Genomic DNA, 27,283 nt, shown 5'->3' with positions numbered 1-27,283 from the left:
CTGACCCTTGTCCCCTGACCCTTGTCCCCTGACCCTTGTTCCCCTTCTAAATTGACTTATGTATGTTTGTTTGGTGGTTGTCCACAGAGGATGGGTGTCCTGCATGTGGCCCAGCGGATTGAGGAACAGGCCGATTTTGAGAAGATCTACAAGAATGGTAAGTGGGTCCCGCCCCTCTACAACCCATCACGGTGCAGAATTTTATCCCAGGGCTACCGCTAACCCTGGGTTAAACTCAGCCCTGGGCCAAGGAGGCTGTCAGTGTGTGAACTCAGCTTTTAAGTGTCATATGAGGTTGATCTGTCTAGTCTGTCACGCTGCTCTGCTCACTAACAATGTCTTGTCTGTTTTCTGTGATAGCTTGGGCTGACAATGCCAATGCATGCGCCAAACAGTACGCTGGTACGGGAGCCTTGAAGACTGACTTCACCAGGTATAGAAATGCGTGTGGGTGTGCTGCTGACCTTTGAACTATACAGTGCCTTGAGATATTTTCTATAACCCCTTGGACTTTTTCAACATGTTGTTGTGTTACAGCCTGAATGTCATGTTAGCCTACACACAATAACCCATAATGTCTAGGTGGAATTATGTTTTTTGACATTTAAAAAAAAATTTTTTTTTTAATTGTACCCCCTTTTTCTCCCCAATTTCATGGTATCCAATTGTTGTAGTAGCTACTATCTTGTCTCATCGCTACAACTCCCGTACGGGCTCGGGAGAGACGAAGGTTGAAAGTCATGCGTCCTCCGATACACAACCCAACCAAGCCGCACTGCTTCTTAACACAGCGCGCATCCAACCCGGAAGCCAGCCACACCAATGTGTCGGAGGAAACACCGTGCACCTGGCAACCTTGGTTAGCGTACACTGCGCCCAGCCCGCCACAGGAGTCGCTGGTGCGCGATGAGACAAGGACACACTTACCGACCAAGCCCTCCCTAACCCGGACGACGCTAGGCCAATTGTGCGTCGCCCCACGGACCTCCCGGTCGCGGCCGGTTACGACAGAGCCTGTGCGCGAACCCAGGGACTCAGATGGCACAGCTGGCGCTGCAGTACAGCGCCCTTAACCCACTGCGCCACCCGGGAGGCCGTTTTTTGACATTTTTACAAATTAATAAAAATAAAAAACATTTGAAATGTCAAGTATTTGTTATGGCAAGCCTAAATAAGTTCAGGAGTAAAAATGTGCTTAACAAGTCACATATTTTGCATGGATTCATTCTGTGTGTAATAATAGTGTTTAACTTGATTCTTTAATGACTACCTCATCTCTTTATCCCACACATACAATTATCTATGAGGTCCCTTAGTTGAGCAGTGAATTTCAAACACAGATTCAATCTCAAAGACCGGGGAGATTTTCCAATGCCTTGCAAAGAAGGGCACCTATTGGTAGATGGGTAAAAAATGAAAAAGCAGATATTTAATTTCTCTTTGAACATGGTGAAGTTATTAATTACACTTTGGATGGTGTATTAATACACCCAGTCACTACAAAGAGTCCTTCCTAACTCAGTTGCTGGAGAGGAAGGAAACTGCTCAGGGATTTCATCATGAGGCCAACGGTGTATTTAAAACCGTTACGAAGTTTAATGGTTGTGATATGAGAGAACTGAGGATGGATCAACATTGTAGTAATTCCACAATAATAACCTAATTGACAGTGAAAAGGAAGCCTGTACAGAAAAAATAGATTCCAGAACATGCATCCTGTTTGCAACTAGGCACTAAAGTAATACTGCAAAAATAATGGCAAAGAAATTAACTATGTCCTGAATACAAAGTATTATGTTTGGGGCAAATTTAATAAAACAGAGTACCACTCTACATATTTTAATTCATATCGGTGGCTGCATCACGTTATGGGTATGCTTGTAATCGTTAAGGACTGGAGAGTTTTTCAGGATAGAAAAACTAAACGGAATGTAGCTAAGAACAGGCAAAATCTGGTTGTCTGCTTTCCACCAGGCAATGGGAGATGAATTCACCTTTCAGCACGTCAGTAACCTAAAACACAAAGACAAATCTACACTGGAGTTGCTTACCAAGAAGACAGTGAATGTTCCTGAGTGGCCGAGTTAGTTTTGACTTAAATCTACTTGAAAATCTATGGCAAGACCTGAAAATGGTTGTCTAGCAACGATCAACAACCAATTTTTAACAGAGCTTGAAGAATTTTGAAAATAATAATGGGAAAATGTTACACAATCCAGGTGTGGAAAGCTCTTAGAAACTTACCCAGAAACACTCACAAATTATTCTACAAAGTATTGAATCGGGTGTGAGTATTGAATGTTCTGTTGTGTGCCGATGGGTGAGATAAAAACATATTTCATCCTTTCAGAATTCAGGCTGTAACAAAATGTGGAATAAGTCAAGGCGTATGAATACTTTCTGAAGGCACTGTAAACAGGCCTGGATGTCGGTGTGCTGCTGACATCTGAAATATATATATATATATATATATATATATATATATAGGCCTGGATGTCGGTGTGCTGCTGACATCTGAAATATATATATACAGGCCTGGATGTCGGTGTGCTGCTGACATCTGAAATATATATATACAGGCCTGGATGTCAGTGTGCTGCTGACATCTGAAATATATATATACAGGCCTGGATGTCGGTGTGCTGCTGACATCTGAAATATATATATACAGGCCTGGATGTCGGTGTGCTGCTGACATCTGAAATATATATATATACAGGCCTGGATGTCGGTGTGCTGCTGACATCTGAAATATATATATATACAGGCCTGGATGTCGGTGTGCTGCTGACATCTGAAATATATATATACAGGCCTGGATGTCGGTGTGCTGCTGACATCTGAAATATATATATACAGGCCTGGATGTCGGTGTGCTGCTGACATCTGAAATATATATATATACAGGCCTGGATGTCGGTGTGCTGCTGACATCTGAAATATACATATACAGGCCTGGATGTCGGTGTGCTGCTGACATCTGAAATATATATATATACAGGCCTGGATGTCGGTGTGCTGCTGACATCTGAAATATATATATACAGGCCTGGATGTCGGTGTGCTGCTGACATCTGAAATATATATATATATATACAGGCCTGGATGTCGGTGTGCTGCTGACATCTGAAATATACAGTGCCTTGCGAAAGTATTCGGCCCCCTTGAACTTTGCGACCTTTGCCACATTTCAGGCTTCAAACATAAAGATAAAACTGTATTTTTTTTGTGAAGAATCAACAAGTGGGACACAATCATGAAGTGAAACGACATTTATTGGATATTTCAAACTTTTTTAACAAATCAAAAACTGAAAAATTGGGCGTGCAAAATTATTCAGCCCCCTTAAGTTAATACTTTGTAGCGCCACCTTTTGCTGCGATTACAGCTGTAAGTCGCTTGGGGTATGTCTCTATCAGTTTTGCACATCGAGAGACTGAAATGTTTTCCCATTCCTCCTTGCAAAACAGCTCGAGCTCAGTGAGGTTGGATGGAGAGCGTTTGTGAACAGCAGTTTTCAGTTCTTTCCACAGAATCTCGATTGGATTCAGGTCTGGACTTTGACTTGGCCATTCTAACACCTGGATATGTTTATTTTTGAACCATTCCATTGTAGATTTTGCTTTATGTTTTGGATCATTGTCTTGTTGGAAGACAAATCTACATCCCAGTCTCAGGTCTTTTGCAGACTCCATCAGGTTTTCTTCCAGAATGGTCCTGTATTTGGCTCCATCCATCTTCCCATCAATTTTAACCATCTTCCCTGTCCCTGCTGAAGAAAATCAGGCCCAAACCATGATGCTGCCACCACCATGTTTGACAGTGGGGATGGTGTGTTCAGCTCTGTTGCTTTTACGCCAAACATAACGTTTTGCATTGTTGCCAAAAAGTTCAATTTTGGTTTCATCTGACCAGAGCACCTTCTTCCACATGTTTGGTGTGTCTCCCAGGTGGCTTGTGGCAAACTTTAAACGACACTTTTTATGGATATCTTTAAGAAATGGCTTTCTTCTTGCCACTCTTCCATAAAGGCCAGATTTGTGCAATATACGATTGATTGTTGTCCTATGGACAGAGTCTCCCACCTTAGCTGTAGATCTCTGCAGTTCATCCAGAGTGATCATGGGCCTCTTGGCTGCATCTCTCATCAGTCTTCTCCTTGTATGAGCTGAAAGTTTAGAGGGACGGCCAGGTCTTAGTAGATTTGCAGTGGTCTGATACTCCTTCCATTTCAATATTATCGCTTGCACAGTGCTCCTTGGGATGTTTAAAGCTTGGGAAATATTTTTGTATCCAAATCCGGCTTTAAACTTCTTCACAACAGTATCTCGGACCTGCCTGGTGTGTTCCTTGTTCTTCATGATGCTCTCTGCGCTTTTAACGGACCTCTGAGACTATCACAGTGCAGGTGCATTGATACGGAGACTTGATTACACACAGGTGGATTGTATTTATCATCATTAGTCATTTAGGTCAACATTGGATCATTCAGAGATCCTCACTGAACTTCTGGAGAGAGTTTGCTGCACTGAAAGTAAAGGGGCTGAATAATTTTGCACGCCCAATTTTTCAGTTTTTGATTTGTTAAAAAAGTTTGAAATATCCAATAAATGTCGTTCCACTTCATGATTGTGTCCCACTTGTTGTTGATTCTTCACAAAAAAATACAGTTTTATATCTTTATGTTTGAAGCCTGAAATGTGGCAAAGGGTCGCAAAGTTCAAGGGGGCCGAATACTTTCGCAAGGCACTGTATATATATATATATATATATATATATACATATATACACACACAGGCCTGGATGTCTACAGAGCCTATGCTTGTTTAGTTTGGAGGTCAACTGTTGGTTGTGTGGCTTCAATTTGAGGTCACCTTTTTCTGTCATTTCTATGCAAACTGGCTAGGTACTATCTGGTTGGTAGGTAAGGTCTGTATGGCCATGAGATGTGGATGGTGGTTATTTCTCCTTCACCTGTCATTAGTATTGCTACGTGGACATTATGGTAGACAGCCTGACTACTTGCTTGTTGGTGACTTGACAGTGTCTGTTATTGATGGTTGTTAGTTCCTGTCCTTGTTGGGAGAGTTGACAGTGTGTGTTATTTCTTGTCCTTCGTCAGGACAGGGAAGAGGACTCAGATGGGTCTGGTGATGGACGGCGTGAACTCTGCCATCCGTTACTACAAGAATAACTTCTCTGACGGCTTCAGACAGGTACGTCTGGGTTTTTTCAATTTTAAAAGGCCTAGAAAAATGATACATTTTGACCTACATAAGGTAGGAATAATGTATTACTGTCAGATATTTGCTGTGTAGTTAGACCAATTTCCTGCTTAAGACCAATATTGTTTTCCTCCAAAATCATAATTTTAGAAAAACATTGTTCATCCATGTGTTTTAGCGAGACATGGAGTTATTTTGCTGTGTTTTTGTGGTCACCCCTTTATTGCTTAAAAAGGACTATGTGTCTCCAGGATTCCATTGATTTGTTCCTTGGAAACTACGCTGTGTATGAAACGGACGGCCCAACTCCACTCCGTATCCAAAAGGACTGGAAGTTCCTCACGGTCAGTTGCCTCTCTCCAACTCACAGTAGTAATGGGGATGTGTCATGGTCAGAAGTGAGGAGAGAGAGAGAGGGGTTCTTTTTGGGATGTCCTGGCACCACTCAGAATGTCCAGACTGAGCGTCATGTTTTGTGATTCACTTTACATGACAACGTCTCTGGTCCTCTCTCCTCCATTTATTTGTATTATTTTATAAATATTGAGTTCTGCTTTCCACCCCAAACTATGAGTAATGTATGTTTTGTCTTGCAGCTGCCCATCATCATGGTGGTAGCATTCTCCATGTGTATCATCTGCCTCCTCATGGCTGGTAAGAGAACCCCAGGCTAGAACATTCTAGCCTTTTAACTTTTAGCTCTGTTAACCTCAGGACACAGGGGGCATTCTAGTTCAGTTTTGTGTCCTTAACAATTTGCTGTGATTTCCAGTCACACACATGTATGTATGTATTTATTTATAGTCTCTAACGAGTTTCCCCCCTCTCCATCTTTGTATCCTTGATATTTGTCCTTCTCTGACGAGTGGTGTCCCTCTCTCTTTTCCCAGGTGACACGTGGACTGAGACCCTGGCCTATGTGTTGTTCTGGGGCACTGCTGCCGCTGTCACCGCTGCGGTCATCGTCTTCAACGGCCGTGACTTTGTGGACGCCCCCAAACTGGTGCAGAAAGAGAAGATGGACTGAACGCGTGTGTGTGGAAAACAGCTCGGCCCAGCGGACTCCTAATACCTCTTCATCTTCATCCAACTCTTCTTCCTCCTGGCTGCTTGAGGCTCGGACACTGTACTGACCCGCTCTCCACACTGTCCTCCTAGGATGCGTCCCAAATGGCACCCTATTTCCTATATAGTGCACTGGAATAGGGTTCCATTTGGCACATAGACCTATGGTTTCTATAGGGGTTTCTACTCTGACCCAGAACTCTTGTTTATCAGGCAGCATACCTACTGAAGCCGCTCTGAACTCTACAGTCTCCCATCAGTCTGTCCTCCTTCACTTCCTTCCTAATGATGTTTAATTTCTCTGTTGGACAGTCGGTCAACCTCGGTGATGGTTTAACCACTTTGAAGGCACCCGCACGGTGATGGCTATTACAGAGGTCTCTCAGAAAACGTTTTGATGGCACTTTAGTGAATTGCAGCGTAATTGTTCATTTTTCATGAAAGCAACTTTTGATAACAAGACGATATTCAATATACTTGTTATACATTTAATGAATGGTTTCTTTGGTTTAACTTTTCTGTTTACTGTAATTCAAATGCAATGTATTTTTTAAACTACAGAGAAACGGTTGGCACTATAACATGCACTATAATGACTGGGGGTACTTTGTTTGGAAAGATAACATGTTTTGGTTGTTCACTTGAATGTAATACGCCTTGCTATACTACTAGTTTAAAGAACACGCGTGTGTATATATATATATATCTAAACTAGCTAGTTCTCCTAGAGATGAATGATGTGGGGTGGTGGTGGGGGGGGGGGAGAATGTATTCCTACTATGAACATGAATCATGCTAAATATTTATGAATTCTATTTTTAAGTAAAAGGATTCTTGCTTAGCTTACCATCTTATTTTTGTTGCATTCTGGGTGAACATGAAATAAGTTGCACATGGTATGTGATCTGAGCGGTGGGAGATGTTGTTCATTCATTGTTGGTAATTAGGGTAGTCACTATACCATAGTTCTGTCATAACCTTGACTTGTCATTGTTTTCTAGTTTACTTCTCACAGTATTTAGGGATTGTTATGCTCCAGATAAAGAATTTACATTTACATTTAATTGAATTTAAAACCACACTTTAGACCTGCCTTACAAGCTTGGCCCCCTCCATGATTTGAGGGAGTGGACATAACCATTCCTTGTTATCGTGAATATGATTTCTCCTCTTTAATGGGTTTCAGGATTTTCCTCTCTTCGATAGATTTGTTTTGTGGACAGTTTGTTGCAATGCCTTTGTGTGTCTACTTTCCTGTTCAGATTATTTCCATCTTGCATATGCAGTGTTGAGCACTTATTCTAAATACAGACGTAGAGGTCACGGGGCGTAAAATATTTTACAACATCAGTACAATTCCATTGTTCCTTTTAGAATACAATAATACAATCTGCCAGTGATTTACTACAACATTTTAAAGCTAACTTAGAATGTATTAGTTAATATACTACAACTAATATTTCTTCTAGCTAGGCAGTGGTAACTACTAAGGAGGGAGGACCAACTCAAGCTTGTCTACTGTTGTGTTTCCATGAACATATCCTTGTAATTATATATATATATATATATATATACTGTATATTTTACAATGAGATTGTATGCTGAGCACTTATTTGCAGTGTCTATACTAAATGTAAAGATCACGCAGTGATGTATTTTTTTTTTTTTATCTGGATGAGAATTTAATGATCTTTTGTGAGTCAACAACCACATTTTTAAATGTGTATGATTTGCACGGTGACTATTTTTGCTTACACAGGGATTGGAAAGAATCTTGGGCTTATGTTTTGAATATTTATCTCAGACACTGGAGGTTGGTAGCACCTTTTTAATTCGGGAGGAAGGGCTTGTTGTAATGAGGGTAATGGTACTTGATGCTGTTCCATTTGCTGTTTTCCAAGCCATTATGATGAGCCTAACCTCCCCCCCTCAGCAGCCTCTGCTGTTCTCAGAATATTAATGCATTTTGGAATATGGTTGTGTTTGTGAATGCATTAATAGTGGATGATTTTCTCTTCCCTCCATCACCATTCATTTTGTTGGTATTCAAAACCCTGAACGTTCCCATATGACCTTATCACATGTAACTGGGCTGTGATGTAGCCTGGTCCCAGATGTGTTTGTGCCATCATGCCAAATCAATGAGTGACATGGAGTTGGCATGATAGCACAAAGAGACTGGAACCCAGGATAGCCACGAAGACCCTGGCCAGTATATCAACTGACTGAGGTTAGTTGTAGACTTTAAAAAAAAAAAACATTTTGTAAGTGGTGGGCTGTTCACTATGAAACTCGATCTGGATTGGTTTACCAGAAAGGCCATGTTCCCAGTAGGTGCGCTAAAAGATCATAGACGACTATTGAATAAAAAATATCCAAGTACTGCCACTGGCAAGGACATGTTACTGAGTGGTTCAGGGGTATGACAGGATCAGTAGCTTGCTACAGTAATTTGATGGTAAAATTTGACATGATTATACTTCTATCCAATCAGATGGAATAAAGCAAACAACACTATAGTGAACGATGTAAGATATAACTGTGCTATTTCATCATGAATGGCCATATACTCAAATAAGCCATCCTACAAAACCCAATATTGGACTAAAGGAGCTTAACATTACTCCTTAGGCTTAGTTCAAGCACCTTACATGTTCTGTTTAAAGGGCGAATTGGCTATGGATACCGAAACAGCCAAATACTCCCTCTAAACCTGACTTGATTCACAATTGCGGTACGGTTCTAGAAACATATCCCTTGACTTTCACATCACATCAAAATAATTTCAACAAATGCAAAATAAACACGTACTACAGACTGTTTTTAACCGGTTGTAACACAGTTACAGCCAACAGTTTCAGTTACAAGTTTGTGGCGTCTGTCTTCCGTTTACACACAGGTGTTCGGAGACGCAGATAGCTAATTAGCACAGGTAGTCCACTGTCTTCCATCTATCTGTAACATGGCCAGTAAGAACCCCAATCGTGTAAAGGTATCAATTCAACCTTTAGTTTTTTGACAATTATTTCTCGTTGATATGAAAGATATGGTCCTTAAGCTTCCAAAATCATATTGCATGCGATCCATGTTAATGTTCAGACCGGGCGTCGCGGTTCTTAACAACCCACCCCACCACAGACACACACACACACACAACTCCTTTGCCCAATAAACCTTATGTGTAATTGAACTGAGTCACGATTTAAGGGCACATTTTTTCCCCCAATGTCCTAGAACTAGGTAATGACCTTGCTGTAAATTAAACTGTCAACTGACACGTTATTCCCTACTTATTTGAGTCCACGTAAGAGGTTTATGGATGATTTTATAAATAAACTAACAGATCTGGGACCAGGCTAGAGAGGAGTTTTGCGCATGCGCAGAAACACTTCCGACACGTACAAAGAGGCTTGTTGTCATTTAAAGGGTTCACAGCTTACAGTTTTGTATGTAAATGCAGAACGTTAGGCGGCTACATTTATTATTATTTTGTTTTACAAATTCAGGTCCAAATCATGAGCACCCTATGGATGGGAAACGTGAGTATCGAACCATTTCAGTCGATATATATTTTTAATGCTTTCTGCGTATTTGCCAGCATACTGACATTATTTGGTTAGCTAGCTAACGTTAGCGGCTACATACAGAACGTTAGGCGGCTACATGCAGAACGTTAGTGGCTACATACAGAACGTTAGCGGCTACATACAGAACGTTAGGCGGCTACATACAGAACGTTAGGCGGCTACATGCAGAACGTTAGCGGCTACATACAGAACGTTAGGCGGCTACATACAGAACGTTAGTGGCTACATACAGAACGTTAGTGGCTACATACAGAACGTTAGGCGGCTACATACAGAACGTTAGGCGGCTACATGCAGAACGTTAGCGGCTACATACAGAACGTTAGGCGGCTACATACAGAACGTTAGTGGCTACATGCAGAACGTTAGGCGGCTACATACAGAACGTTAGTGGCTACATGCAGAACGTTAGGCGGCTACATGCAGAACGTTAGGCGGCTACATACAGAACGTTAGGCGGCTACATACAGAACGTTAGGCGGCTACATACAGAACGTTAGGCGGCTACATACAGAACGTTAGGCGGCTACATACAGAACGTTAGGCGGCTACATACAGAACGTTAGGCGGCTACATACAGAACGTTAGGCGGCTACATACAGAACGTTAGGCGGCTACATACAGAACGTTAGGCGGCTACATACAGAACGTTAGGCGGCTACATGCAGAACGTTAGGCGGCTACATACAGAACGTTAGGCGGCTACATACAGAACGTTAGGCGGCTACATGCAGAACGTTAGGCGGCTACATACAGAACGTTAGGCGGCTACATACAGAACGTTAGGCGGCTACATACAGAACGTTAGGCGGCTACATACAGAACGTTAGGCGGCTACATACAGAACGTTAGGCGGCTTCATACAGAACGTTAGGCGGCTTCATGCAGAACGTTAGGCGGCTACATACAGAACGTTAGGCGGCTACATACAGAACGTTAGGCGGCTACATACAGAACGTTAGGCGGCTACATACAGAACGTTAGGCGGCTACATACAGAACGTTAGGCGGCTACATGCAGAACGTTAGGCGGCTACATACAGAACGTTAGGCGGCTACATACAGAATGTTAGGCGGCTACATGCAGAACGTTAGGCGGCTACATACAGAACGTTAGTGGCTACATGCAGAACGTTAGGCGGCTACATGCAGAACGTTAGGCGGCTACATACAGAACGTTAGGCGGCTACATACAGAACGTTAGGCGGCTACATGCAGAACGTTAGGCGGCTACATACAGAACGTTAGGCGGCTACATACAGAACGTTAGGCGGCTACATACAGAACGTTAGGCGGCTACATACAGAACGTTAGGCGGCTACATGCAGAACGTTAGGCGGCTACATACAGAACGTTAGGCGGATACATACAGAACGTTAGGCGGCTACATGCAGAACGTTAGGCGGATACATACAGAACGTTAGGCGGCTACATACAGAACGTTAGGCGGATACATACAGAACGTTAGGCGGCTACATGCAGAACGTTAGGCGGATACATACAGAACGTTAGGCGGCTACATACAGAACGTTAGGCGGATACATACAGAACGTTAGGCGGCTACATGCAGAACGTTAGCTAACTGACTTGGTTTATTAGTGCTACCTTGCTGCAGATGGTACTGCATTTTGACACCTAATTAAGTAGCGAAACGCAGTCTTTATAATAGTTGCAGGTGACGTGTGGTAGTTAACTTATATCTACGTTAACATGTTATGATAACGTCTTACTGTGTTTGTTTTGGTAGTTGGAGCCCTACATGGACGAGAAGTTCATAACCCGAGCCTTCGGCACCATGGGGGAGTTGGTTGTGAGTGCACGGATTATACGCAACAAGATGACTGGGTGAGTGGTTTTTCCGCCTAACGTTAGGCCGTTTGACCTGAAAAAGTGTAGATCTAGTAACGTTAGTGCGTTTGACCTGAACGTGTAGATCCGGTAACGTCTGTGCGTTTGACCTGAACGTGTATATCCGGTAACGTCTGTGCGTTTGACCTGAAAGTGTAGATCCGGTAACGTTTGGCCGTTTAACCTGTAAGTGTAGATCCGGTAACGTTAGTGCGTTTGACCTGAAAGTGTAGATCCGGTAACGTCTGTGCGTTTGACCTGAACGTGTAGATCCGGTAACGTTAGGCCGTTTAACCTGAAAGTGTAGATCCGGTAACGTTAGCTATAATAAATAGCCACACATCTGTTGACATGACAAGGCGTAATTAGCCAGGACAAACCTATTTAAACATTTTCACTGATGTAGTCGATAGCACGTTTTGGGCTCATTCAGTAATAGTAAATTTTTCCTGATAAAGTAGATTCCTGTTGAAAAATGTTTAAAGTACAGTTTCAATCAATCAATCAAATTTATTTTATATAGCCCTTCGTACATCAGCTGATATCTCAAAGTGCTGTACAGAAACCCAGCCTAAAACCCCAAACAGCAAGAAATGCAGGTGAAGAAGCACGGTGGCTAGGAAAAACTCCCTAGAAAGGCCAAAACCTAGGAAGAAACCTAGAGAGGAACCAGGCTATGTGGGGTGGCCAGTCCTCTTCTGGCTGTGCCGGGTGGAGATTATAACAAAACATGGTCAAGATGTTCAAATGTTCATAAATGACCAGCATGGTCGAATAATAATAAGGCAGAATAGTTGAAACTGGAGCAGCAGCACAGTCAGGTGGACTGGGGACAGCAAAGAGTCATCATGTCAGGTATTCCTGGGGCATGGTCCTAGGGCTCAGGTCCTCCGAGAGAGAGAAAGAAAGAGAGAATTATTGCTAAATATACATTGAAAATTATAATTTAGTTGCTTCCTGTTGTCATGGCTTTTTGATATATGGCGGAGTGTCAAAACACCGGTTTAGCTGTACAAATTCACAATCAGTATGCTGAAATAAAATGTGATATTTTGAAGACCAATACATAAATTCCTCCCTACAGACGTCACACTTTTGTTCAGATTACTTGTATTTTGCTAAACTAGTACCTTCTAAACTGCACACCCACCGCTATTTACGAAGTGGTCACTCAAGACCGGAATTGATTAGCTTGTTCTACTGTGATCAATAGCGCCTGCAAATGATTCACTCACAACGATATTGTCTTAAAGTCAATAGAACTGGGACAATAACAGCAGCATCATGTACTGTTTGTGCTCTTCTAGCAGTTAAGCGCATTGGGCCAGTAACCGGAAAGGTCTCTGGTTCAAATCCCAGAGCCGACTAGGTTAAAAATCTTTCTGTGCCCTTGAGCAAGGCACTTAACCCTGATTTATTGTCGGCTGTAAGACGTTCTGGATAGGAGCTTCTGCTAAATGACCTAAATGTCATGTACTTGGGTATACTACATCTATCTGTTTATAGATGACAACCTGTAATAGCCATTTATCAAGTTCTATATCTGGGAAGATTCTTTTAGGTAGATGGCCAAATACGGAGAAGGAAACGCAACATTTTGTTTTGACTGGATAATTGAAACGAATAACCACCTCACATCGGTCTCTAAATAGAGGTAGGGGTTGGGTTTCTTTTTAATGATAGTTTAACTCCCATTAATTCATGTGAGACCAGATACTTTTTTTTATAGGAGCAGCCCCCCCCCCCCCCCCCCCCTAAAAAATGTCTAAAGCATCACTTACACTTACCATAAATGCTCCGTTGCGATTGAAGGCTCCCGTTGCGATTGAAGGCTCCCGTTGCGATTGAAGGCTCCCGTTGCGATTGGAGGCTCCCGTTGCGATTGGAGGCTCCCGTTGCGATTGAAGGCTCCCGTTGCGATTGGAGGCTCCCGTTGCGATTGGAGGCTCCCGTTGCGATTGGAGGCTCCCGTTGCGATTGGAGGCTCCCGTTGCGATTGGAGGCTCCCGTTGCGATTGGAGGCTCCGTTGCGAGACTGCCGCGGCAAACTTCTTCAGACTGGTCTGTCTATCTAAGAACAGGAAGTTACCAAACTACAGAAGTAGATGAGAAGATGTGGTTTTTGACAATGGGTTTATGGGATTTCTAGTCATTTGTAAACAATGACTCATTCCTTTTAAGTGAGTACCATTCCTGTTTTACTTTGTGATGGTAATGCCATTTGTGTGTAACTGAGTGTTTTATGGGTAATATGAACAAGGCTTAAGTTCCACTACGGACTGGATTGAGTATGGGAAGAAAAAAAAAACACTGATCAAAATAAACAGATCAATATCTTTGCTTTTAGTACCAATCGATTTTGTGAGATTGTGATCACTATGAACTTTTATGCTAACATCACCGCTCTGAGGTAAAAAATGATTTGTATATCCTGTAATTCTTGTGTAGTGAAAACGTTAGTCTGTGTGATGTAGTTACATGTTCTGTCCGCCGTAGGGAAATTAGCGTACTATAACGTCATTTAAATTAACACACTCACACATTTTTACAACAATTACATCTAATTCTTCGTACTTTAAGAGTTTAAAAAAAAATGCTCCTAACCATAATTTAACCAGGCACTCTAGACTAGAGCGTCCATCGGGTCTCTGCAGCAGGCCGAAGGTTTGACCTCCCTACAAGGAGTGGCATGATGGCACAAACCCGACTGGTACCCAGGCCATAGCTACACCCAATACACAGCTAAAAGAAGCCATCATTTTGAATGCAACATTGGACCGTTATGCCTTCTCTGTGTTGTTCTTCAGTAGGGGTGCAGCAGGCTACTGCTTCGTGGAGCTGACGGATGAAGCCACAGCTGAGCGGTGTCTTCGTAAAGTCAATGGAAAAGCACTGCCAGGAGCCACACCGGTAAATAAACCATTTATATACCATTTATATACCAATATACCATATATCCATAACTACTTGGATGTTATGGATTCTAGGAAGCATGCCGAATGGCACCCTATCCCCTATATAGTTCACTACTTTTAACCAGAGCCCTATGGCACCCTATCCCCTATATAGTTCACTACTTTTGACCCCTGCCCTATGGGATGCAGACCTACATTTTAGCAGTTTATAAATGCTCCCTTTTGGTGACTTGAGCCAAACAGAAGATCTCTGTGCCATTAGCCACATTGTGGCATTTGTATAGGTTAATGCATATTGTCATCATATTGTAAATTATCATTTTTAAAGGAAGCCTTTTTGTACTTAACAGCCTCGAAGATTCAAGTTAAACCGGGCCACTTTTGGGAAGCAAGGAGAAAGCGGGTATATCAACAAGCTCGATTGTAAGTCAAACTGTATGTCATGAGATGCCTTATAGAAGCATTGTAAATTAACGGCCGAACTCTTCCCCCCCCCCCCGCTCCCCCCTTTCTCTCTGCTACAGTCCACTCTATTCCCTGTTTGTTGGGGATCTCACACCTGAAGTGGATGACGGGATGCTCTACGAGTTCTTTTACAACCGCTACCCTTCCTGTCGTGGGGGGAAGTTGGTGCTGGATGGCACGGGGAACTCCAAGTGAGTCCAGCAGGATGTTATAGTCATTATGCTGGGTCCATACATCCAGATTTATGTGATTTTTATTTTTTAAATGTCTAAACTTCTTCCACTACATGTACCAACAAAAAAAAAAGTATTCACAGCTGAAGCTCTCTAGTTATTTACTTACTTTGTTTGAATGTTTCTCTTGTTTCCAGGGGTTGTGGGTTTGTCCAGTTCCCAGACCAGAGGCTTCAGAAGCTGGCGCTGGAGGAGTGTCAGGGAGCGGTGGGGCTCGGGAGCAAGCCCCTACGACTGAGCTTAGCTGCTAACAAGTGAGTTATATTTTGTATAGTTGTCTCCAGACATGGTTTATATTCCGTAGCGTAGTAAGAACTTGCCTTCTTCATTTGTAAAACCAGGGTTGAAGCATAACCCATTCGTTTTCCAAACCACCTTTACATGACCATAAGACACCTTCTCGTCAAAACATCTCATTCCAAAATCATGAGCATTAATATGGAGTTGGTCCCTTCTTTGCTGCTATAACAGCCTCAACTCTTAATGGAAAAGGCTTTCGACTAGATGTTGGAACATTGCTGCGGGGACTTGCTTCCCTTCAGCCACAAGAGCATTAGTGGAGGTCAGGCACTGATGTTGGGGCGATTAGGCCTGGCCCGCAGTCGGCGTTCCAATTACATCTCAAAAGGTGCTCGATGGGGTTGAGGTCAGGGCTCTGTGCAGACCCATCAAGTTCTTCCACACTGATCTTGACAAACCATTTCTGTATGGACCTCGCTTTGTGCACTGGGTCATTGTCATGCTGGAACAGGAAAGGGTCTTCCCCAAACTGTTACCACAAAGTTGGAAGCGCAGAATCGTCTAGAATATCATTGTATGCTGTAGCGTTAATATTCCATTCACTGGAACTAAGGGGCCTAGCTTGAACCATGATAAACAGACCCAGACCATTATTCCTCCTCTACAGAACTTTACTGTTGGCACTATGCATCGGGGCAGGTAGTGTTCTCCTGGCATCTGCCAAACCCAGATTCGTCTGTCGGACTGCCAGGTGGTGAAGCGTGATTCATCACTCCAGAGAACGCGTTTCCACTGCTCCAGAGTCCAATGGTGGCGAGCTTTACACCACTCCAGCCGACGCTTGGCATTTGCACATGGTAATCTTAGGTTTGTGTGTGGCTGCTCTGCCATGGAAACTCATTTTCATGAAGTTCCCAATGAACAGTTATTGTTATTGTTGTTCCAGAGGCAGTTTGGAACTTGGGAGTGAGTTTTGCAACACTTCGATGAGCCTTTGTTGCTCCTAGACATTTCCACTTCACAATAACAGCACTTACAGTTGACCGGGGCAGCTCTAGCAGGGCAGAAATCTAACAAACTGACTTGTTGGAAAGGTGGCATCCTATGACGGTGCCACGTTGAAAGTCAGTAAGGTCATTTTACTACCAATGTAGTCTATGGAGATTTTATACACCTGTCAACAACGGGTGTGGCTGAGAAATAGCTTTATCCACTCATTTGAAGGGGTGTCCACATAATTGTGTGTGTATAGTGTATTTTTATTTTACCTTTATTTAACCAGGCAAGTCAGTTAAGAACAAATTCTTATTTTCAATGATGGCCTGGGAACAGTGGGTTAACTGCCTGTTCAGGGGCAGAACGACAGATTTGTACCTTGTCAGCTCGGGGGTTTGAACTTGCAACCTTCCGGTTACTAGTCCAACGCTCTAACCACTAGGCCACCATTGTTTGACTATTCCCCTCGTCAGTCTTTTGCAAAGCTCTCAAGAAGACCTGAGTAGAATATCTTGTTTTTTTTAACTCAAAGATGTGGGTTTCATCATTGTCCAATTCCTTCGGGTTACCCATAATGTGCTCTCTCTCTCTCTCAATTCAATTCAAGGGGCTTTATTGTCATGGGAAACATATGTTAACATTGCCAAAGCAAGTGAAGTAGATAATAAACAATAAAAATGACCAGTAAACATTACACTCACAAAAGTATAAAGACATTACAAATGTCATTATGTGCAAATAGTTAAAGTACAAAAGGGAAAATAAATAAGCATAAATATGGGTTGTATTTACAATGGTGTTTGTTCTTCACTGGTTTCCCTTTTCTTGTAGCAACAGGTCACAAATCGTGCTGCTGTGTCGCTCTCTCCCTCTCCTTTTTAGAACTCGGCATAATCAATCAGACAACAGGGGATGGGGGTCCCACGGAGGAGGCTACAGACACAACCAGAACCAATACAATCAGCACAATCAACAGCCGTACGGTAGTGGATGGGGCTCTTGGGGCTACGACCAGAATGGGGGCAACTATGGCGGCTACAACTACAACCAGTATGATTACACACAGAATCCTGCACAGGTAAGATTTGCTGCCTGGCATCCCCTTTTACTGGTGATGTGTTTTACGTAGCTCAACGTCACTTTGTTGTTAGACATGCAATATTAACACCTTCATGCCTTGTTGTTTCCTTCATGTAGTTATGACTTTTCAATATACATTTAACATTTCAGGAAAATGAAGCTTTTGAAGATGATGGTCTGGAAGGTTGGTGTTTTTTGTTGTTGTTTTTTTTCCCCTACTTGTTTTTCACCAAGACTAGTGTGGACGATGAGCTAAAAGATTCTTGAGGAATTTTAGGTGGTTCATAATGAAGATCGATTGATATCCTGCATGTTCAGAGGATTTAACAGTACATGTAATTTAGCGGACTCGTGCTTTTGTGATGAGGTAGACCTGCCTGCAACTTCAGAATCATTTGTCTCTTCTCGGCCCAAGGGGGAATTTCCTCCTAGATCTAATGGTTAAAGCCATTGGTTTCACCCGTTAGAGAGACTGGGGTTCAGATCCCACCTGTGACAGCAGCAGGGATCAAATAATCACTGTGGCAACCTTTCCCTCTATTGTAGATCCTAACCCAGAGCTGGATGTGGTGGAAGCCAACAGGAAGTTTATGGAACACAGTGAGGAACTGTATGACGCCCTTATCCAGTGCCACTGGCAACCCTTGGAATCCTCGGAACAAACCTTTGGAACCACGAGTACCCTTCTAGAACCTGTCTACTGTTGAGGCAATATCCTCTTGCTATGTTATTTGGCCTCTCATATTATTTTCTGTAGGCTAAAGACATCCCCAGTCCTTGACAATAACTGCCATTTGCTTACAAACGTTGTTTGTTAATCAACAAAAAATGATTTATTTTGTGCATCTATTGACATCTCTTCTTTTTTTTTTAACAACAAATAAACTGGACACGTGGCTCATCCTGTACCTAAGAATAGCTTCCCATTTTCATGTCTTATGCTTTGCTAAACCGCAACGATGATGTCTGTATCCTAAATGGCCCTCTGTTCACTTAAGTGCAGCATAGCTTTTTTTTCCAGGGCCCGAAGGTCACTGGTCAAAAGTAGTGCACTGTATAGGGAATTAGAGGGCCATTTCAGTGTTTTAATTTTTTTTTTTTTATTAATGTCTTTTCCCTTCTCAACTGAGGAGTAAGTGATTGAGTAATCTGCAGTGTTACACTGAGTCTGTTTCCATATGTAACAGTATAAGTTTAAACCGTCCCCTCGCCCATACCCGGGCGCAAACCAGGGACCTTCTGCACACCTCAACCACAGTCACCCACGAAGCGTCGTTACCCATCGCTCCACAAAAGCAGCGGCCCTTGCAGAGCAAGGGGAACCACTACTTCAAGGTCTCAGAGCAAGTGACGTCACTGATTGAAACGCTATTTAGCGCCCACGCTAACTAAGCTAGCCGTTTCACATCCGTTACACATTGTGTTTGTAAAGTAAGAATAAACATATGTATCATGTTGCCAGGTAGAAATGTCCTATAGAATTGTCCCAACCAAAATGACAGTTGTTTCCAGTCACATAGAGTTTAGCAAAAATACAATGTTGTGGAACGGCTGCAGATAGAAATGACATGTCACAGAGCTGAGGTGATTTCCTTCTACATGTCACAGAGCTGAGGTGATTTCCTTCTACGTGTCACAGAGCTGAGGTGATTTCCTTCTACATGTCACAGAGCTGAGGTGATTTCCTTCTACATGTCACAGAGCTGACTGAGGTGATTTCCTTCTACATGTCACAGAGCTGAGGTGATTTCCTTCTACATGTCACAGAGCTGAGGTGATTTCCTTCTACGTGTCACAGAGCTGAGGTGATTTCCTTCTACATGTCACAGAGCTGACTGAGGTGATTTCCTTCTACATGTCACAGAGCTGACTGAGGTGATTTCCTTCTACGTGTCACAGAGCTGACTGAGGTGATTTCCTTCTACATGTCACAGAGCTGAGGTGATTTCCTTCTACATGTCACAGAGCTGACTGAGGTGATTTCCTTCTACATGTCACAGAGCTGAGGTGATTTCCTTCTACATGTCACAGAGCTGAGGTGATTTCCTTCTACGTGTCACAGAGCTGAGGTGATTTCCTTCTACATGTCACAGAGCTGACTGAGGTGATTTCCTTCTACATGTCACAGAGCTGACTGAGGTGATTTCCTTCTACATGTCACAGAGCTGACTGAGGTGATTTCCTTCTACGTGTCACAGAGCTGAGGTGATTTCCTTCTACGTGTCACAGAGCTGACAGGTGATTTCCTTCTACATGTCACAGAGCTGAGGTGATTTCCTTCTACATGTCACAGAGCTGAGGTGATTTCCTTCTACGTGTCACAGAGCTGAGGTGATTTCCTTCTACATGTCACAGAGCTGACTGAGGTGATTTCCTTCTACATGTCACAGAGCTGACTGAGGTGATTTCCTTCTACATGTCACAGAGCTGACTGAGGTGATTTCCTTCTACATGTCACAGAGCTGACTGAGGTGATTTCCTTCTACGTGTCACAGAGCTGAGGTGATTTCCTTCTACGTGTCACAGAGCTGACAGGTGATTTCCTTCTACATGTCACAGAGCTGACTGAGGTGATTTCCTTCTACATGTCACAGAGCTGACTGAGGTGATTTCCTTCTACGTGTCACAGAGCTGACTGAGGTGATTTCCTTCTACGTGTCACAGAGCTGACTGAGGTGATTTCCTTCTACATGTCACAGAGCTGAGGTGATTTCCTTCTACATGTCACCGAGCTGACTGAGGTGATTGTTCTATATTTTGTTTCTATCTCAACGTTCCAAAAACATTGTACACTGCTTAATGTGCCCCGGCCTCTATTGAGAGGGCTCCGCATGGCCGGTTCAATCAACAGAACACCACATGACGGTCGCAAGGTTTCCCAGTGACTGAAGGGGGAGGCATGGGCTGCCATAGCCAGAGGGACCTCCATTGAATGAATCCCATGGTGGACAGGATTTGAGATTATTTTGCATGACTAGGTATACTCTTGAGTTTGTGTGTTTTTTTGGTTTTTTTTTTTAGTTTGAATTCCTTTTTGTAATCATCTTCTGCAGTTGTGAAACTTCTTCCTTCTTTTATTTGACTTACACTATGTACATATTGTTTTTATCAAAATGACGATACCTTTTTAAAAACTGATTTGATTGACTATCCACTTCATTACCATACGCTTTACTCACAACCAAGGCCTGTATGCAATGACAGATGACAGTTATGGACAAGGATGTATATAATGCAGTGTTCATGTGCTAGTCAGAACTAGGAAACTAGGAAATATCTACCTTGGTAACTAGGAAACTAGGAAATATCTACCTTGGTAACTAGGAAACTAGGAAATATCTACCTTGGTAACTGGGTGGATGTGTAGAACTACAACCAGATAGCAAGTCGTACATTTCCTAGTTCCGAACGGCACTTGAATTCGGCATTAAACACTGGATTGTTGAAGCTGTGTATTGGCAGTTGAGAGGCGTTGACGACACAGGTCGGCAATATTTGCACTCCCCAGTGGAATAAGTCCTCCATAGGCATTAATGGAATTCTACTGTATTTAAATGAAATGCTTCAAGGACAAAATTACATGTAATTGAACTTTTTTTTTGTAGTGGGGACATTAACATTTAGTATTCTCAACAACAAAAATATTTGAAGGATTAAAAAAACGACTAGTTAAATAAATGTTAAATAAATAAAATGATGGTGTCTGTAATAGAATACACGTGTCAAAAACCAATGTAGACATAAAGGCATTTCTATAGCTTACAAAATGTTTTACAATGGAGTACCAAACATATTTTGGGGCTCCCTAGCGGCGCAGCGGTCTAAGGCACTGCATTTGTGGTTCGATTCCAGGCTGTATCACAACCGGCCGTGATTGGGAGTCCTATAGGGCGGTGCACAATTGGCCCAGCGTCCTCCGGGAATGGCCGGGGTCATTGTGAATAAGAGTTTGGTCTTAACTGACTTGCCTAGTTAAATAAATAAAAAGATGGCTACGCGGTGTCTTTAACGAAGCGTTCCCTGTCAGCAGAGAAGAAGAGAGAGGATTCCATTCGGAGGAAATCTGTCTCCCTCTAGCAGGTGGCTATTTTTTTTCTTCCGTCTCACCTATTTGGTAAACAAAATAATTGCTTATTTCCTACGTGAGGTTTATTTGCTCGATTATGAATTTAGTAACGCGTACATTACTACGAGTGAACTGATAAGTATGATACGTGACACATCCGGCAATTTTTTTGAAAAAGCACATGGGCGTTGTCTCAAGATGGCTATGCATCTTCATGAGACATGAGGCTAGAAATATATTAATATAATAATAATATAAAAATACAGGCGGGTGACGTCAACAATGATCAAAATATAAATAAAAAAATGGGTGAGACGTATCCACCAATCAGAAGAAAGGAAAGGCGGGAGCTAGACAGCCGTTGTTAGGGGCGGAGAGTCATTTATCTTGTCAGTGGATCCAACATATTGCTGTCTGTTTTCCAGGGTTTATACACATCGTTGGTGTTGGGACGGTGTCTTTTTGACGAAGGTGCAAAACGGATGTTTGCTACAGCCAGCTGAACAAGTAAGCATGTATTATTTTCGGTTTCAAGGGAACTACGTTAATGTATAAGCTCATGGTGGAATTAAAAAGGCACATTTTGTTGACACGGTTCTCCAATTCGTTGTCTGGGGCGGTTTATCTTCCTCATCTGATGTCTCTGTGCTAGCTAACGGATATTTACAGCAGCTTCAGACTCGGATACCTGTCGGCAAAAATAGTCATTTCATTTATATAAGTTAGTGCACTCATCATTAGATGGCAAGTTACGTGCTAATAAACACAACAGTTATCTAGTTTTATGGATAACTTGAGTTAGGTAGCTTGCTACGTTAGTCCAATCTAGTTAGCCTTAACGTTAGATAGCTAACTGTAAATCATTTGATTTACCTAACGTTAATTAGCTACATTATGAAGGAACTACCCAGAAACGAGGGCTAACTATTGTTTGTGTCCCACTTTGAGCAAGCTAGCCAGAGATTGAGGAGGCATGTGGCAGTCTGATGATATTTTGGGAGTGAATGTCTGCTCTTCACTGCCACTGTGTTTCTTGGACCCCTCCTGCCTAATGGGATGTGATGAACATAACGTCGATTAGCTAATGGTTATCCTAGATACCCTTACTAAGAAAAGCTATTGTTGAACTCACTCAGACGGATTGCAAAAGTGTGTAGTCATTACTTTTAACAGATACTATTGTAATTTCATCACACTTCATTATGAATCTATGACAGCACTTTTCTCCAGTTAGGACTAGGCATTTAGCTGTTATGTAATTTAGGCCTAATAAATGTATCACATCTTTGTACAAACTTGTTTGATAACATTATCTCTGTTCTCACAGTATTGATAGCAAAACAAAAAAAACGAGTTTCTACTTTCTCCTCCCCCAGAGTTTTCACCCACCTACCTACACTACCGTTCAAACGTTTGGGGTCACTTAGAAATGTTTTTTTTAAGAAAAGCACTTTTTTTTGTCCATTAAAATAACATAAAATTGATCAGTGTAGACATTGTTAATGTTGTGAATGACTATTGTAGCTGGACACGACTGATTTTTAATGGAATATCTACATGGGCGTACAGAGGCCCATTATCAGCAACCATCACTCCTGTGTTCCAATGGCACGTTGTGCTAGCTAATCCAAGTTTATCATATTTAAAGGCTAATTTATCATTAAAAAAACCTTTTGTAATTATGTTAGCACAGCTGAAAACTGTGGTGATTTTAAAGAAGCAATAAAACTGGCCTTCTTTAGACTAGTTGAGTATCTGGAGCATCAGCATTTGTGGGCTTGATTACAGGCCCAAAATGGCCAGAAACAAAGAACTTTCTTCTGAAACTCGTCAGTCTATTCTTGTTCTGAGAAATGAAGGCTATTCCATGCGAGAAATTGCCAAGAAACTGAAGATCTCGTACAACGCTGTGTACTACTCCGTTCACAGAACAGCGCAAACTGGCTCAAACCAGAACAGAAACAGGAGTGGGAGGCCCCGGTGCACAACTGAGCAAGAGGACAAGTACATTAGAGTGTCTAGTTTGAGAAACAGACGGCTCACAGGTCCTCAACTGGCAGCTTCATTAAATAGTACCCTTAAAACACCAGTCTCAACATCAACAGTGAAGAGGCGACTCCGGGATGCTGGCCTTCTAGGCAGAGTTGTAAAGAAAAAGACATGTCTCAGACTGGCCAATAAAAATAAAAGATTAAGATGGGCAAAAGAGCACAGCCACTGGACAGAGGAAGATTGGAAAAAAGTGTTATGGACAGACGAATCTAAGTTTGAGGTGTTCGGATCACAAAGAACATTCGTGAGACGCAGAAAAAATGAAAAGATGCTGGAGGAGTGCTTGACGCCATCTGTCAAGCATGGTGGAGGCAATGTGGTGGTCTGGGGGTGCTTTGGTGGTGGTAAAGTGGGAAATTTGTACAGGGTAAAAGGGATCATGAAGAAGGAAGGCTATCACTCCATTTTGCAACACCATGCCATACCCTGTGGACAGAGTTTAATTGGAGCCAATTTCCTCCTACAACAAGACAATGACCCAAAGCACAGCTCCAAACTATGCAAGGACTATTTAGGAAAGAATCAGTCAGCTGGTATTCTGTCTATAATGGAGTGGCCAGAACATTCATCGGATTTCAATCCTATGGAGCTGTTGTGGGAGCAGCTTGACCGTATGGTACGTAAGAAGTGCCCATCAAGCCAATCCAACTTGTGGGAGGTGCTTCAGGAAGCATGGGGTGAAATCTCTTCAGATTACCTCAACAAATTGACAACTAGAATGCCAAAGGTCTGCATGGCTGTAATTGCTGCAAATGGAGGATTCTTTGACGAAAGCAAAGTTTGAAGGACACACTTATTTAATTTAAAAATCATTATTCATAATTTTGTCAACGTCTTCACTAGGATTGCACAGTTTGGGGAATATTCAGAGATGGAAACTTTACGTGGGAATTAATGGAAATATATGCAAATTAATATTAATACTGTTTAAATGTAGATGTTATTTGTATTGGATATTTATTAAATCATATGGAGATAAACATAAACCTTTTATCATAAGTAGACATAATTGCAAATGATTAAATCCTTCCAATAGAAAAAAATATATTTGTATATAATAATTTGTTACGAATTGAGCATTCATTAAATGAGTTGACTCTTCACATGGGATGTTTTCGCTTAACAACAACAAAGGTAATATTGGAATGATCCATCACATCTCCCAAAAATGTTTTCAACACATTTGTAAGATGACAGTCTAGAAACTAAAGCTTTGGTTGTCTTCCTCTCAGGCTTCCACGTCTTCTCCCTGGACCTCCTCAATGTCCACCTCTTGAACATCAGACTCTGAGGCCTCATCTTCACTGTCACTTTCCAACCTTGTTGAGGATGGCTCGTTGTCAGGCTCAAAAAGCCTCAAATTTGCCAAGATGGCCACCGATTTTTCAACCCATGTATTGGTCAGCCTGTTGCGTGATTTGGTGTGTTTGTGTGTGTTCCCAAACAAGGACCAGTTGCGATCTGAGGTGGCTGATGTTGGTAGGATTTGGAGGATGATGGAGGCAACAGTGGAAAGAGCCTCAGATCCACAAAGTCCCTTCCACCAGGTGGCTGATGAGATATGTTGGCACGACTGCCATATTGCATCTCCATCCCAAAGCCCTTGCTTGGAAGTGAACTTTGCCAGACTGCCAAGATCCTTCCCCTTATACACGCGAAGGTGACGAGACAGTAGTGATGACACCATAGGCCTTGTTGATATCTGCACCAGACAGGATGCTCTTGCCAGCATACATGGGGTCCCACATGTATGCTGCGGCATGTATGGGCTTCAGGCAGAAGTCTACACGCTTTTTTTTTATGTATTTCAGAACTGCAGTTTCCTCTGCTTGGAGCAACAGTGAAGTGGGCAGGGCAGTACGGATTTCTTCTCTTACATCTGCAAGCAGAGTCTGAACATCAGACAGTATTGCATTCAGGAGTTTCGGGCTGCTTACCACTCTCTCCCAAAATACATCATCCAGGAGGATCCTCTTGATGGGGCTGTCCATATCGGAAGACTGTGATATGGTCATTTCTTGGAGAGACTCCTTCCCCTCCAGGAGACTGTCAAACATGATGGCAACACCACCCCAACGGGTGTTGCTGGGCAGCTTCAATGTGGTGCTCTTATTCTTCTCACTTTGCTTGGTGAGGTAGATTGCTGCTATAACTTGATGACCCTTCACATACCTAACCATTTGCTTAGCTGGGTGCGAAGTGAGGGTAGGATTTCTCCACTTTAGACCAAGCAGCCTTCGTGTTTGCAGCATTGTCTGTCCCCAGTGCAAATACCTTCTGTGGTCCAAGGTCATTGATGTTTGCCTTCAGCTCATCTGCAATGTAGAGACCGGTGTGTCTGTTGTCCCTCGTGTCTGTGCTCTTGTAGAATACTGGTTGAGGGGTAGAGATGTAGGTAATTATTCCTTGCCCACGAATATTCAACAACCTATCAGAGATGATTGCAATACGGTCTCTATGATTTGCTTGACCTTCCCTTGAACTCTGTTGAACTCTGCAACCAACAAATGAGTAAATAAAGCATGTTTGATTGGAGGGGGTGTATGCTGAGCAAAGAACATTCAGACATCTCTTCCAATACACATTGCCTGTGAGCATCAGAGGTGAACCAATTGCATACACAGCTCGAGCAAGACATTCATCAGTGTTTATCTGACTACGTTCCTCCATTGAGTCAAACAAACCTCTGATTCCAGAAGGACCATGAGCTGTTGCTATCGATAAGGTGTCTGATTCATCCTTTTCACTTCCAATAGAAGTAGAGGGACTTTTGTCCGAGGTTGCTTGTTGTGAGCGCTGAGGGAACTTTATGCACTTGGCCAGATTATTCTGCGTCTTTGTTGCATTCTTAACATATGATTTAGCACAGTATTTGCAGTATTTACAAATGTACACAGCTTTTCCTTCTACATTAGCTGCAGTGAAATGTCTCCACACCGGATAGTGCCCGTGGCAGTTTCCTGTAAAGATGAGAAAAAAACGAGCGAAAAAAAACAAGCACCAAATACAATTCCATGTACAGATAAATAGTTAAGCAGTTAGATTAAACAACTCCTTTGTAAGATAAATGTTTTAAAATGAAACATGTATGGAAACAGGTGTATTAACACTCCTCAGTTAGCAGGCTCAAGCAAGCTAAAACTAGCTAGCAGAAATTGTTAACAAGTTAGATATAATTGATACACACTTTGCTGTAGGCAACTATTTACTATTTAACAAAAAATCATGTATGTCATATAAAATATATTCACCCCACCTGGTATTGTAATCTAAACTTACCAGAAAGCATGTTGTCCTTGGCGCAGACAGTGTAGTAGTGTGGGCTCAATAGCATCTCATTAGTGTGTGCAAGATCTTGAGAATCAGTTGTACATGTGCTGGAAGAATGCACTGTGCATGCAGTGTTGCAATTCCATTGAACTAGGGATAGTTGAACCAAAATATGCCACAAGACCTAGAACTGCCTTGGATATATATATATGTATGTATGTATGTATGTGTGTATGTGTGTG

General features: G+C 42.3%; 3 protein-coding genes across 7 annotated transcripts in view; all 3 read left to right on the top strand.

Annotated features, from left to right (window-relative positions):
• The window catches only part of LOC110496716 (phosphatidylinositol-3-phosphatase SAC1-A), a 34,631-nt gene extending 25,946 nt beyond the window's left edge, over positions 1-8,685 (top strand). Inside the window, exons 15-20 of the mRNA XM_036953559.1 lie at positions 88-157; positions 361-433; positions 5,123-5,216; positions 5,477-5,569; positions 5,822-5,879; positions 6,116-8,685. Of these exons, the coding sequence (XP_036809454.1) occupies positions 88-157; positions 361-433; positions 5,123-5,216; positions 5,477-5,569; positions 5,822-5,879; positions 6,116-6,252 (525 nt within the window). The 3' untranslated portion in view covers positions 6,253-8,685. The remainder of the gene's footprint in view (positions 1-87; positions 158-360; positions 434-5,122; positions 5,217-5,476; positions 5,570-5,821; positions 5,880-6,115) is intronic.
• Positions 8,686-9,670: 985 nt separating this feature from the next.
• LOC110496892 (tRNA selenocysteine 1-associated protein 1) lies at positions 9,671-18,566 on the top strand. Of its 2 annotated transcripts, none has more exons than XM_036953560.1 (9): positions 9,671-9,829; positions 11,624-11,721; positions 14,532-14,634; positions 14,990-15,042; positions 15,164-15,295; positions 15,475-15,591; positions 17,456-17,651; positions 17,804-17,837; positions 18,200-18,566. In XM_036953560.1, exons 1-9 carry the CDS (start codon positions 9,806-9,808, stop codon positions 18,358-18,360), a joined length of 918 nt encoding a protein of 305 aa, XP_036809455.1. In that variant the 5' UTR covers positions 9,671-9,805; the 3' UTR covers positions 18,361-18,566. The 2 variants fall into 2 exon arrangements, with proteins under 2 accessions (XP_036809455.1, XP_036809456.1); XM_036953561.1 differs by having other exon boundaries at positions 9,738-9,829; positions 14,535-14,634.
• Positions 18,567-21,590: 3,024 nt separating this feature from the next.
• Positions 21,591-27,283, top strand: part of LOC110496715 (syntaxin-12) — a 30,224-nt gene continuing 24,531 nt past the window's right edge. For 2 of the 4 annotated variants that reach the window (XM_036953562.1, XM_036953563.1), the window contains exons 1-2: positions 21,597-21,733; positions 22,145-22,226. The gene's annotated coding sequence lies outside the window, so the exon portion shown is untranslated. Of the gene's footprint in view, positions 21,734-22,144; positions 22,227-27,283 lie in introns of all 4 variants that reach the window. The other 2 variants (XM_036953565.1, XM_036953564.1) reach the window with 2 other exon arrangements.

This window comes from Oncorhynchus mykiss, chromosome 18 (genome assembly GCF_013265735.2).
Source record: "Oncorhynchus mykiss isolate Arlee chromosome 18, USDA_OmykA_1.1, whole genome shotgun sequence".
Taxonomy (NCBI): Eukaryota; Metazoa; Chordata; class Actinopteri; order Salmoniformes; family Salmonidae; genus Oncorhynchus; species Oncorhynchus mykiss.
The sequence above is the reverse complement of the archived record's forward strand: the minus strand, read 5'-3'. Positions and strand labels throughout refer to the sequence as shown.